Source organism: Anser brachyrhynchus (assembly GCF_964034855.1).
Source record: "Anser brachyrhynchus genome assembly, chromosome: 19".
Lineage (NCBI taxonomy): Eukaryota > Metazoa > Chordata > Aves > Anseriformes > Anatidae > Anser > Anser brachyrhynchus.
Window position 1 is genome coordinate 5,284,873 of NC_137712.1, and position 13,061 is coordinate 5,297,933.

Here is a 13,061-nt window from a genome sequence, read left to right on the forward strand (position 1 = left end):
GGCCTTTTGCTAGTAACGCGTACAGCTTGGCTATGTCCCTGGTTCAACGTTGCCTTGTTGTTTGCTAAGGTGGATAAAAGCTGCATACAAAGTCATCCTCCTTTTTCTACTAGCAGGGAGGTACCCATGTTAACTGAAAATCATGTTTTCTTTTTTAGCTCTGCAATGCAGAGCATCTGCAGCTCAGATCAGCAGCAAATTCCCTGGGATGCCGAGAGGAAATCTGGAGCTGTGGGAACCTTTTTGCACAAGTGTTGGAGCTCGGTGGTGGTAGCACGCTTTCTCCTAATAGCAAACTTAAATAAATCTGAAGAAAGAATGTTTGTTAATGCATTTTTAAAATTGTTTATAAAAGCACTTTTCATTTGCTGGCGGTTTCAACGAGAGGCCAAAATTAAGGGGGGGCTGTTTCAAGCTATTTCCTCCAGGCAGAATTCTGGCAGGGTAAATGAATTCTGATGCTTCTCATTTTGTAAATTAATTTTGGCCCTGGTACTGACTTATTTGGAAAGGTACTCGCTGCTTTTCCAGTCAGTAAGTGATGTTAACTGGGAACTTTTTTAGCAGTCTTACCAGAAATTATCTAAAGCATTTTCCCTGATGATTCTGTTTCCCTCCCCCATCCTTGGCATGCACTGCCTGTCATATGCTCTTTGAGAGTTATCTTGGTGATAGACAAAATATTTTTAAAACTGGGATATTTCAGGATTTTTATTTTATATATTTTTGTCAGAAAAGCTGCATAATATTGCAGATTTCAATCAGCTGCCTGTCCTACCTTCTTCTGGAGCCTGCTGTTTTAGGAAGCAGGGGCATTATGAATAACTTAACTGTCTGAATTTAGTACACTTGAGTTAAAAGCAAGTTAGATGTGCATTGTTATTACGCAGACCAAAACAGAAGCTACAGAAGTATTTAACTTGCAACTGTTCCGTTTTCAGCTCACAGAACTGTGGGGCATATTTTTTCATTCATATTAATTGAATTTTAAAGTGACCTTGTACACGTATTGATTTGAATTAAAATTTTCTACATCAAGGACATGTTGGCATATATCCTACAGGCGAAATATTAAAAAGCCAAGTGCTGTCTTAACAGGGTATCGACAGAAGAAGTTGAAATTTAATGGGAAAAGTTGGCTTAGAAAGGGAATTGTTGCCTTTTTGTCACAATTGAAAGGTATCTTTTCGGTATAATGAAAGAAGCTCCTTGCAGTTGGTATCTGTGGAAGCGCAGGGGCATTTTAGTGCCCATTAAGAAGGGATCAGTCGGGCGAGCCTTGACCTCCAGAAGCAGAGACCTGCACTACGGGAGTTCAGTCGAACTATCCGATTACTTTTTTATCGGAGCCATTAGTTTTTTATTGCCTTCTTTCGGGTGATCCATAGGGACACAGTTGTATGACTGAAGGTGTAAATTGTATTCCATACGTAGATCTCTTCTGAACACAGGCTGTGGTTAGCCGTGCTCAGCAGGCACTGAAAGAAAATTGGTTGCTGGAAAACATGATGTGTAAAAGGCGGTCGAGGTGAACAAAAGTGTTGAGTCCTCAAAACAGTTATGAGCCTCGATTATCAGAGGAAAAAATAAAAGGTACCTTGTTTATTGTAGATAGCACAGAACTTGCTTTACCCTGAAGAGAGCTGTGGGGCATCCTTTTGGCTTCCAAGTCTGACTGCATCCTCCAGACCAGTGCCAGGCTGTTCGTTCTCTGTACTACTTGCCTCGTTCTTTCAGTGCGGTTAAATTGATGAACTATAATTTCTCTGAGCTATGCTTGCTTTTTCAAAATTGCTTTTTCTGTCAGACTTAACTCACGTACTAATATGCCTTTTGATACAGTCCCACAACGTTTGTCTGAAAGTCTTCATCTCCCAGCCACTATAAAATCTGTACAACCCCCACGCCGACACAGCAGCAGCATAAAACAGGGAGGTTTTTTATTTCAATACCAGACTGCTAATTCGATGCTAATTAGGTCTGCTAATACCGGAGCTCATTCACACAGCCTGGTGCTAACCTGGTTGAAGTTGCGATGTATTCTGTCGTTTGTATTACCACAATGTCTGGGTGCCCCTACTCCCAGCACAGGACCCCATTGTACAAATCATTGTGTAAGTAGTGATTCCAACCCGATATCTTCCTCAGGGAGCCCACATCTAAAATGCACGTCTAAGGATGGTTTTACACTGCTCCTTCCAGATGTGAGGGACAGGGGTAGGCAGCGTAACCCTGCTTATTTGACGTTCAGACAAGTTGGGGGATCCCCACTTGTCCCAGACCGGTTGCAGAATTGGACCTCTCAGTGCTGCGTGATGGATGGGAGCTGGGGTCTGGGTACCTGTGACACTTCCCGAAAGGGAATCACAGGAAGATGTGGGAACAGATGACGTGTAAAAAGGCAATGAGGTAATGCAGAAGCATTTTGAAAGGATTTGTGCAGGTAAGTCTTGCGGGGAGGTTTGAGGCCAGCACTAAGTATATTCAAGCAAGCTGGAGTGCCAAGCATGGGACTCTTCAGTTTGTTACGTGTGACTACTAATGCTGAGGATTTTCAGGAACATCCCACACAGGCTTCAGAGCAACTTCATCCAATTTTTTTTTCCCTGCCTGGCAGCAATGTGAGATATCATAAATGCAAAACGTAAGGGAAGAGGAAAGAAATGAGCATCCACTGAAGTGTGTGAAGGCAATGAAAATAGAAAATATTACATATAAAGCTGGGTCTGGATTTTTATAGGACTGCCTTTTTGCTCTTCATTAAGAAAATTTCTTTTTTGTTTAAAACTTCTTCTTTTTCTCCTTCTAATTTTGCTGTGTATGATTGCCCAGCGTCAGTTCTCTCAGTAGGCATATATCCTAGAGAGCTGCCAGGCTTACTGAGGTAGGAAAAAAAAATATTAACTCTAAATGTGCTGACCATGTTTTTTCAAAGTGTCTCCATTTCCTCATCCTACATCGAATTAATTATGCCGTTATGACAGAACTGTCTTTCTGATTCCAGCAGACGATCAGCGTTATAGATCAGGCACATCTGGGTCATGACTTAGTATTTTTAACTTAGCTGATGCGGTGGTAGGTACCGAAATAACTCTGCTACTTCCCTTTATGTGCAGGCCAGCTAGGTCTTATTACAGAGTATCCCAGCAAGGTTCTACATTTAGACCCAACTTCACAGCACTCGATGGCATGATAGGGTTGCCTGAGAACACGAGGTAGTTCCTACATGTTCGTAAAATCCCAATCTGCAAGAAGAAAGGGATCAGAGTAAACTAGTCATGCTGTCGGCTTAGTTCAGGCCTCAATGCAAGTTACCCTACTTCAGCCTGTAACATTTTTCTTCAAAAATTTACTAGTTCTTCTGACCTGCTTTTCTCCTTCATGTTCTTGCAAAATCGTGCCTAGCAGCCTGTCTTCTTGAAGTCTGACACTGACTTCTTTCTCCTTTCTCCTTTCCGTGTCCTGTCTGTTTCTGTCAGCTCGTTTTTGCCTGTTGCTTAGTCTTCTGCCCTGGAGCTGCTTTCTCCACATCCCGTACCAAAGAGATGCCAGCTGTTCTTTTCAGGATCTGTAACCCTGTCCTGCTGTATGGTTCGTCAAGGTGGAAAAGCAATATTTACAGCGGCTTGGGTAGCTGGTCTGCAAAGTCCTGCGTTCTCACCCCCTTCTTAGCACTTGCTATCACTCCTCGCCCTCCCCCAGCACGGTCCCTGCCTCTGCTTGCTCACGGGGTCTTTGTACCAGATTTCCCATCCTCTTGCTTTGGGGAAAAGCATCTCTGCACGTCAGAGCTGATTTGCTTGTTAGTCGCAGTCAGCATCGGGTTGAGGTTACTCCTGTTGAAGGTGGGAGGTAGGAGTCATTAGCAGAAATTAAAAGGGAAAAACATACAACAAATCGATGAAGGTGCAGATTGACTGATTTCTTTGGGCGTGGATTTGTCTGCTGAGGTTAGCAGGAAGAAGGCGATTGTTATCACATGTCTTAATCTAAACTGGACGAGAAATTGGAACATGGACAGTAGAAAACTGGCCAGTGCCAGGTGGGAAACGTTAAAATAAGCTTAAATGTTTTTCCGATCTTAGTTTTATGCTTTTGTGGGTGAGCGAAAACTCTGTAATAACATCTGTGTAGCAAAACACAAAGACAAAATTCTTATTAGACACATCTTACCCGTATTGAACTGCAAGCTCATCTTTGAATTGTAAATTGATTTTTAGATTAAAATGCCTTCATTATTGTATTTTTGTCAATACTATAATTTAGGCTTATTTCTGTTATATACTGACAGAGTACATGTGATTTCCATGATACTAGCTTTATTCTTTGCATTTTGCCACTTCTGCAGAAGAAAATTAAACCTTTGAAAATGTAAGATTTTTACTGTTGTAGCTGTAATTGCCCCCGTCCCACTCAGTTTTCTGGTAAATAATTTTACAATTTTATCGGACCTAAAGTGTTTTACATTAAACTAGTGGCATCCCTTTAAAAGCTAGCATTAAAAGAGTCTGATTCTTCTTTCAAATTTTTTTTATAAATGGACTTACATTGGAGAATATAAAATACATTGAAACTAATCACATTTTCTCATTGTTTTTGACAAGTTATTGAGTTGTGTTGTTAATAAAATGGAAAGAGTTTCTTGGCAGTGTCATGTCTACACAAGGGAATTCTGTGAATTCATACATTTTCAGTTGCAAATGAATGTTTGTTCTGCACTTTATAGTCTCTCTTCCTCATAATGCGCACAGTGTTTTTAGATCTTTTATTTTGTTCTGTCTATAAAATATTGAGAACTGAAATTGCATCAACTTAAGCTGTTAACTTGATGGTCTTGTGAAGTCAGACACCATTAGCTCTCCTTCAGCTTGTTTTTGTCCTTCTCTTGTTCTTGACAGGTTACCTTAGGAAAAGTGCTAAAAGTGATAGTGGTGATGCGGAGCCTCTTCATTGACCGGACAATAGTAAAAGGCTACAATGAAAACGTCTATACCGAAGATGGCAAGGTAGGTTACTGTATATCCAGCAACGTTAAATTTTATTTTTACCTGGTATTTAAATGACAGAAAAGGAATCCCATCACAAGTGTGCTAGAAACATAAAACTGTCAAAAGACTTTGTGGATGTTTTGCAAAGCGCTCAGGTTTAAATTTATCATGCTCTGCTTTGATTTTTTTCATACCCAAATGTCTGACTTTTTTCTAAGCTCTGATGCCCTTGCTTGAATTTCTAATTTATCACCTTAGACCCCAGTTGCCTCATTAATAGTGTCTACTGAGAAAACATTTTTTCAGTGTACCAGCACATCAGTAGCCCAAGGTTCAGATTTCTTTTTTGAGCGCCATTGGGAAATCTTGGGCTAGCTTTATGTTCAAGATGATAAGCTCAGCTATGAGAATCATTGGTAGGTAGTCCTCAGTTTGCTTGTCAGTAATAGCTCATCTTGAACAGCAGCTGTTAAAAGCAAGCGTTGCCTGTTTCCACAAGTGTTTTGTTTCATGAACAATTCGCCCTGCTTGAACCCACAAATTTCTTCCGACTGCACATGCTCCATATGGCTCTCTTTTTAGCGCATCAGAAGATGTTAATGGGACCTGACGGCCTTCAGCTCAGTTTGTTTCTTTTTTCAGGGTGGAATAGTCTCTTACGGAGACATCCGCCAGGATGCTCCTTTGCCAGTAACAGTACTAAATGCCTCCATGTTGCACATTTTCTCTCTGGAGCTTTCTTTTCTGATTATGAAGCCTATTAAAATACAAAGTTCATTATATCAAGATGAGTACTTGGCACCCATAGGCCATGTTATAATGAGGTGAGACTTTTTTTCCTTTCAGAAGTGATAACTGTGTTTTAGCACACAGAAGCACGTTATGTACTGACCCGGAGTTCAGCAGCTCTGAGTCTGAACCTCTGTTCCCCAGAAAAGGCCAGGAGCTGATCTACTGAAGAATATAGCACAACTGTGTTTCCCAGATGAGAGATCCTCACTCGAAGGGCAGGGGATTGACCTAGGAAGTAGTAAAATAAAAATTGCCTGGTTTTGATTTGCATTATTCAAATATACAGGTTTAAATACCATTTCACAGCAGCAGTTGCAGCATACTCCATGTTTATTAGCATATAAATGCAGAGTTACGGCACCAGCCCCTCTTTGCCCAAAGTTCTGTTTGGAAGTGAAATGATAGTCTGCCTAAAAAGCACTGACAGTGCTTGATGGATTCCTGTGTCACATTTCATTTGGATGTGCTCCTTTTTCTCTGATGAATCCAGTTTCCTTCGAAGCTCCCTTGAAATATAATAATGCTATATATGCTGAAAAGCTGAGTAAAAGAGTTCCTTTGCAAAACTCAGCATCTGGCGTTAGGCTTCTGTTCAGCTCAAGGTTAACTCTCAGGAGAGCTGTATACCTTTTCTCTGCCGTCGTTCGAGAGCGGTGCTCACCAAGGCTAACTTTGGGCACAGGGCACTAACCTTTGTCTGTTGTCAGTGGGGAGCAGTTAGCTTCACTTGAGCATCCGTGCTAACATCTGGATTGTTTTCTTGCTTTAAGCCAGGCTGCAGGAGAGGCTGTTTTCTACCGATTCAGCTTTCAGTGTCCAACGCTAGGCTATGTGACTGCTCCCCAGGGGCTGAGTGAACCTGTGTCTGTTCAATGGCAGTTTGCTATTCCACTGGGCCGTCTCAAGGCTTTAGCAAACCTGAAGGTCTGCGTTTTAGGTATAAATAGGAACATTTCTTCTGACTTAAGTAGAACTGGAGCTGCAGCCACTTAAATCATGAGTAAATTTGGCTTGGAAGAGTGAATAAATGCGTAGCTTGCTAGTTTTGCCAACTGGAACACATATTGACAAACAGTGGGCTCCCTTTTTTCTGCTAATTAACTACACTGGTAATTGGAGTATAAGAATAAGATTGTGCTCTTGCAATGATTCGCTTTACTTTATTGTGCCTGCTGGGAATGAGCGATTACAGTCAATTGCAAACATAGTCCATTCCAATTCCTTCTCTGTCACAACAGATGCTGTTGGGAGAGTACTCCAGTGAGGCTTCACCATACTATTCTGGCTTCTCTGTTCCCAGCCTGATGTTGGGGAGGAAGCAGTAGCATTCAGAGAGAGACAGAAGGGTATGAAAAAGGAGATCAGCGAGTATCTTCTTTAGATAATAAAAATACAGAGAGCTGTCAGCATCACAATAGGAGAGGACTGTTTTTCCCGTGAGCGGTTACACAGTAATTGCTGATTTGGGGTTGCTGATGTATTTCTAGGGAGCATTTAATATTTGTAAACAGCAGAAATTAGATTAACTAGGAGGCATCATACGATATGGCAATTCTGAATCTCCAGTCTTTTCTGTAAGCCACGTTGAAGAAGGGACGCTGGAATAAGTCACAGCATCATTGTACTTTTGTACGCTTAACTGGCTGAATGATGGTCTTTTGAGTAATCCCCCTAAGTCCACAAGTCCAAAGGTCCGTTAGGTAACAAGGGTGAAATTCACTGGGAGGATTTCACGGATTGAAGCGGAGCTTGGGGCAATGGTATATATTCAGCAATATTCAACCAAAGGGGAAATGGCCATCACTGGGAGACTCGATGACCACACAGACAGTAAGTGTGCAAAGCACTGCAAAGCACAGAAGAGGCCATCTGTTTGCTTGTGAACTAGGGGGGGGGTGTCATCATTTATCTCTGAAATTACAGCTGTTCTGGCTAATTTCACATTACTGGGAAGAGAAGGGAAAGAGATGAGTCCAAACAGAGGTATTGATGTCCTCTGGTGCATTAGGCAAATCGAACTAAAACAAATATGGGTGTTTCTGGTAGTTGTGGAACTGTGCATGGTGGCACCCTGAGGCGCAGCTAGCGGCTGCGCGGGAAAGCTGACATTGCATTATCCGGGGCGCTTTAGGTTGCGCTGTACTCGTGCGTTGTGCTGTCTGTGTTGACAGGTACTTATGTGGAGGCTTCACACGGTTTCTGGAGTACTGAAGTCTAGTTAAATTGGTTACTCTCTCTTTCAGATTTACATAATTTTAAAAACAAAGGTGAAAAAATAAAAGGTAGTGTTAAGCTTGCAATGAGTAAAACAAGATACTGTATTCTGGTATTTTATTTTTGAGCTTTGCTTATACAGACAAAGCATCAGTGTGTTTCTTAAGTGCTTCATATACTTCTCTCGTGAATTATTCACAAACCCTGCAGAATATGTCTTTGCCAGGTTGCCAGCTGCATAACTTAGACATTTTTGGTGACACTTCGCAAAAACAATAGGTGAGATCTGGCAGCCTCTGTCATGTAGTCGGCTCTGTACGCTGACTGTTCTGCAGGCTTCCTTGCTTACCCTACTAACCCGTTGCATCCACCACATACTGATGCATTTTAATTAGCCCTGTAGCTTTAGCAGTGGCACTGTGCCACCCTTAATTTCAAACTTTGACATACTCATTGTGCACTGGAATTTAACCGTGGATAGTAATTAATTACTGATGTCCTGATTCCTGAATAAATGAAGCTATGCAGCTCACTCTTGCACGGCAGGCGTATCGTCAGCTGATCTGTTAGTATCCCTAGCCTGCCAATAAAAAGAAAAATGCATTGGGATTTTTTTTTGGCATGATAATTCCCTGCTTTTCTTTGGATCCGTATCCCAAGAACCACCGTGACGGGGTGCATTTAGAGTGAGTGCTTAACTTCACCATCTAGCCAAATTCCTATTTTTGCATCCGTTAGATGGAAGAAACATAAGTGTCTCTGTTGAATTATCACGTTAAGGAACTTGGGTTATGTTAATGCTATGGCTTCATTAATTACCCCATATCAATAAGAAAAGGCAGCTTTTAGCCTCCTAGCGTAAGAGAGGAAAAGAAATAGTAGTATCAAAGGAAAGCTTCAAAGACAGCCAGAGCTGTCTCTCGGGTAATTTCTGATCCCCACATTCTTTCCACTTCAAAGCTGGATGTGTGTGTGTTTGGGTGAAGGGGGGGCTGAATCCGATTTCTCTAATAAGTGTTGGCACTGGACCTGTTTGATATTAGATTCAGGGAACATTCTGATTTGTTATCGCCTTTGAAATCGTTCAGACGACCTTCAGAAAATGGCCTCTTGTTACTTATGCTGGGGGTGGGTGGGGAGAGTGGGGCGCTGGGAAAGAAAGCCCCAGTTTAATTCACATGCAGAGGATGCCCTGAAATTGTGCTTTCAGCAGTTTTTTAGTTACAAATGTGTGTCTTGATTGAAAGTGAAAAGTTGAAGAATAATAGACCTGTAACGATGCATTCTTTAATCCGCCTCTGCCTTAATCCTGTTTCAGGGGAAAAGGTGGGCAGTCATTTAGGATGTCTGCATGTGGCTTGGGGAGGGGGTTTGTGGCTCTTTTTTTTTCTTTAAACTTGGATAACATCATGTCTATAAGAACTATTCATTACTCATGCCTATTCATTACTTTCTCAGCTTTTCAATCTCCTTGTCAACTAATGAACATTCAGAACCTGTTGGGCTCATCTTAATGCAGCATCTGAAGTGGCCTTTTTCTTTTTTTCCCTTTTTTTTTTTGGTCTTGAGTCTAACTGGAGAGGATCACACACTTGGTTTGATCACTAGAGATTAGCAAAACCATATATACATTCCAATTATAGCAACTCTGTCTGCAGTTAAAGCAAGCCTGAAATTACATGAAAACGGTTTAAAAAAATCTGTGTTAATTTTTTGTTTGCAAATGTAGATTTATGTAATAGGGAAACAAGATGCTGTCTTCCCTATAGGCACAGGTGTATTGTAACTGTAAATCAAGCTCAGGTCCAAGTCCTGGCTGAACCACCGGCTGTGGGGCCCAGAGTATGAGTGGTGTCGGTATTCAGGCAGGTTCCTGAACCCACCTTAAGAGGCAGAAAATGCAGAGTGTTGCAGGTACATGCCTTAGGGTACTTTTGTCTTCAGCTAGCCTGGAAAAGGCACTGAGACATCAGCTGCCTTTTGTCTCACGGCAAGGTCAGTGGTACTAAGCCATGAAACATCTACGCCGAAGTGATGTTTAAAGTCTTTAACAGTACCTCCTGCCCAGGCTGAGGTTTGGGGACTCGAGAGTCGCTTCTGTACCCGTATTCAGAAGGGAGCCACATAACGCTGGTACTCTTAAAGGAGTGGGAACCTCTAGGGTTCTCAACCTTTTTAGCTACGTGAATTAAATACTTGGGTTCACCATCCTTCTCCCTCTAGTGTATTTCACTCATTTCTTTCATTTCAGACTCTAACCTTTGTGCCTTTTAGAAGACGTGTAATTTCAGCTAGCACTTACGGACGCTGTCAAAAATTGGAATGAAAATAATTAGCTGCACTTTATTATAAAGGAGATGAATCCAACAAAGTGTCTCTTCTTTTAAATCAACTTCTTTTAAGATGTAAACTTAGCAGAATGTATCGAACATACCATACCCTATTTATTCTCAGAGTTTTACAGTTAGCTTGATTTCTCTTATTTACATTTTTAATTAAAATACAGCAGATGGAAACGTAATACGTTATTTTGTCATTCCATTAATTGTAAATGCAGGTTTTACATATGCATTTAAATGTGTTTCTCCAAGAAAGCTAGAACCACTATATGTGTGTATTTCTCAATGATGAAAGGTGAATTTGCAACTGGGGACATGCCGTGTGGTCCAAAGGGGTTTTATGTGCTTTGGAAGTAACCTGCCAGCAGTGAATGAAGCCAGTCATTTTCCATGCCTTTCTCTTAGTGGTGCTGTTCGTGGACAATTTTTTTTTAAAGATGGGTGTTTTAGATTGCTACACTACAAATATTTATTTCCCAATCATGAATGGTAAAAGAAAAAATTAATCTTTGGTCAGCTTTGTTAGGTTTATGCCGTTGTACATTCTGCATGTAATGTTTGGACCTCTTGTGCATCTTCAAACAAATTTATTATTTCTGGTTTATATTCTTCCAAGTGGCTGACCATGAGAGGGAGATACGAATGTGCCCCTTGTGGGAAAGCATGTGTCAAACAGCATAATCCAGCACTAGAGGTACCTGCTTCATAAATGCACTCAGTTTTTCTTTCATCTAGGTTAAGGTTCCTAAGGTTAATGCTGTAACAAACACCTTTCCTGGGGGAAGTTTTGTGCACATGAAAATGTTGAGTATAGTGGAATCTGCAGACAAAAGTGATTTGCAAGTCAGGGATTGAAGGAAATTCTTATTTCCTCCCCCTGCTTCTCTTTGACAGCGTACAAGATCCTCCACAAGGCTGGGCTAAAAGAGCACTAGCACATCAGCTGAATTTTTTTTAAAGTGCGAGCCATTTGGTTGTTTAACAAGGGCAGCCTCACCTTCTGGTTTCTGGGGTTAATAACATTTATTTCAATTTTGTTCTTTTAGTTCATACGCAGTTGAGCACGCATTTAAGCCATGGATGTCTGCAGTTATTTGCAGCCTTAAATCTCGGTTAGTGTGATTTTTGTCTGCAAATGTAAATGCGGTTTCCTAAGGGATGTTTTATTTAGCCCCAGTAGACCAGTGCTTTGGTTTAATTCAGCTAAATGTTCTTTGTGTCATTTGTAACTGAATCACTTATTCAGACACAAGACAAGCATCAACTTGATAAAAATGCCCTCATTTTAGAAACAAACTGAAACTGATGATTATTTGCATAGATTAGCCGCAGCCCCAGACAGATGAAGATTTTGCTGTTTTTAAAGAGAACACAGTAATTCAGCAGGTCTTGTGTATATATAGATTTTTGTTAATGAAATTGTGGTGAACTGTGTTCATTTTTTGTTGCAAAACAAATGAAATCTTGTCATTATTTCTCAGATTGCAACAGGTAAAGATGATGGGTCAAACTAGTGAACTGAGAAATAAGGCTCCATAACTCTCCTTCCCCTCTCTTTGAATTTGAACAGCTACTTAAAATTTTTTTCCTCGGTAATTGCATGTGGTAATATATAACTTTTCTTTTTTTTCCCTATTGTAGCTTGACATATGGTCCAAATCCAACTATCAGGTTTTTCAGAAGGTAAGTCCCTCATCATCTCTCTCTACATAATGCGTATAGAAGACAGGTGGAGTTTATTTTAAATACCTAGGGCCTTATGCAAAAGAATTCAGAATTTATTCCTTTATTTGTTCTGTAACTCTTACCACAACTTGCAAATAAGAGACTGTAATCTGTAGTAATGGAAAACGGCAAGCAGAAAACAAGGAGACCACTTCTGCAGTTGTTTTGTTTGGATTTATTTCCCATCACAGTTTCAGCCCGTGGTTTGGAATAGGAAGTTGGAGACTTTACTTCTGTAGCTTTAAAAGTTCAGGTGAATTTTTCAAGTACTCTTTTTCAGTTTAAATCTTTTGTGGAGTGGGAGGACCGGGTTGTTTTGAATTTTATTTTGTTGCTTTCATTCTTTTCAGTTGCCCCTCTCTCCCGGGGACTTGATTTTAATAAATTTGTAAACTAGCTTTCCAAAACAAGTTTGTAAATTTTTTACATGATGCTATTTTGGCTATTTCTCTTCTCATGATGGTTTAAGCAAAAGGAATGACTTACTTTGTGGAACGGCATTCCCTTCAGTAAGAAAAGACAGAGAGAATAGGAGCAATAAATATGAAACTACTAAGAAGGCAAAGATGGTTTTTGGATAGATCTGTATCTTGCTATTTTCCAGGCAGGTAGGAGAAGATTTCTCTTTGAAGGCCTCTTGTCAGAATGCTGTAAGTTCAGATTGATCCGGGGTTAAACTCCAATTTCCTTACCTTCGAGCCACAGTTCAAGGCGCCTGAGTCTCCAGCCGGCACGCTAGCTTCCTTTCATCTACTTTTGTAGTTTATGTAACAAATAATGGGTCAGGGACTCTAAAGGGCATAAAAGCAGGGGTCAAAAGTATGGCATATTGACTGCGTTTGTGCATCTTTCTTCCAAGACTTCAGATGCAGTCAGAAGTGAAGATGTTTGACCTATGGTATTAGCGTGCTAGAGATCAAAGGACAGCTTTTGGGGAAGTTGGTTGCTCTTCCTCTCTGCCTAGCATTAAAGCAGAATTTTGCTGTGCTTGGTTCTTTACTCC

General features: G+C 40.8%; 1 protein-coding gene across 3 annotated transcripts in view; it reads left to right on the forward strand.

Annotated features, from left to right (window-relative positions):
- The window catches only part of MED27 (mediator complex subunit 27), a 141,024-nt gene that overhangs the window by 117,170 nt on the left and 10,793 nt on the right, over nucleotides 1-13,061 (forward strand). For 2 of the 3 annotated variants that reach the window (XM_080562260.1, XM_080562259.1), the window contains exons 5-6: nucleotides 4,899-5,006; nucleotides 11,975-12,016. In XM_080562260.1, coding sequence (XP_080418386.1) covers nucleotides 4,899-5,006; nucleotides 11,975-12,016 — 150 coding nt within the window. Of the gene's footprint in view, nucleotides 1-4,898; nucleotides 5,007-7,018; nucleotides 11,948-11,974; nucleotides 12,017-13,061 lie in introns of those variants that run through there. The other variant, XM_080562261.1, reaches the window with a different exon arrangement.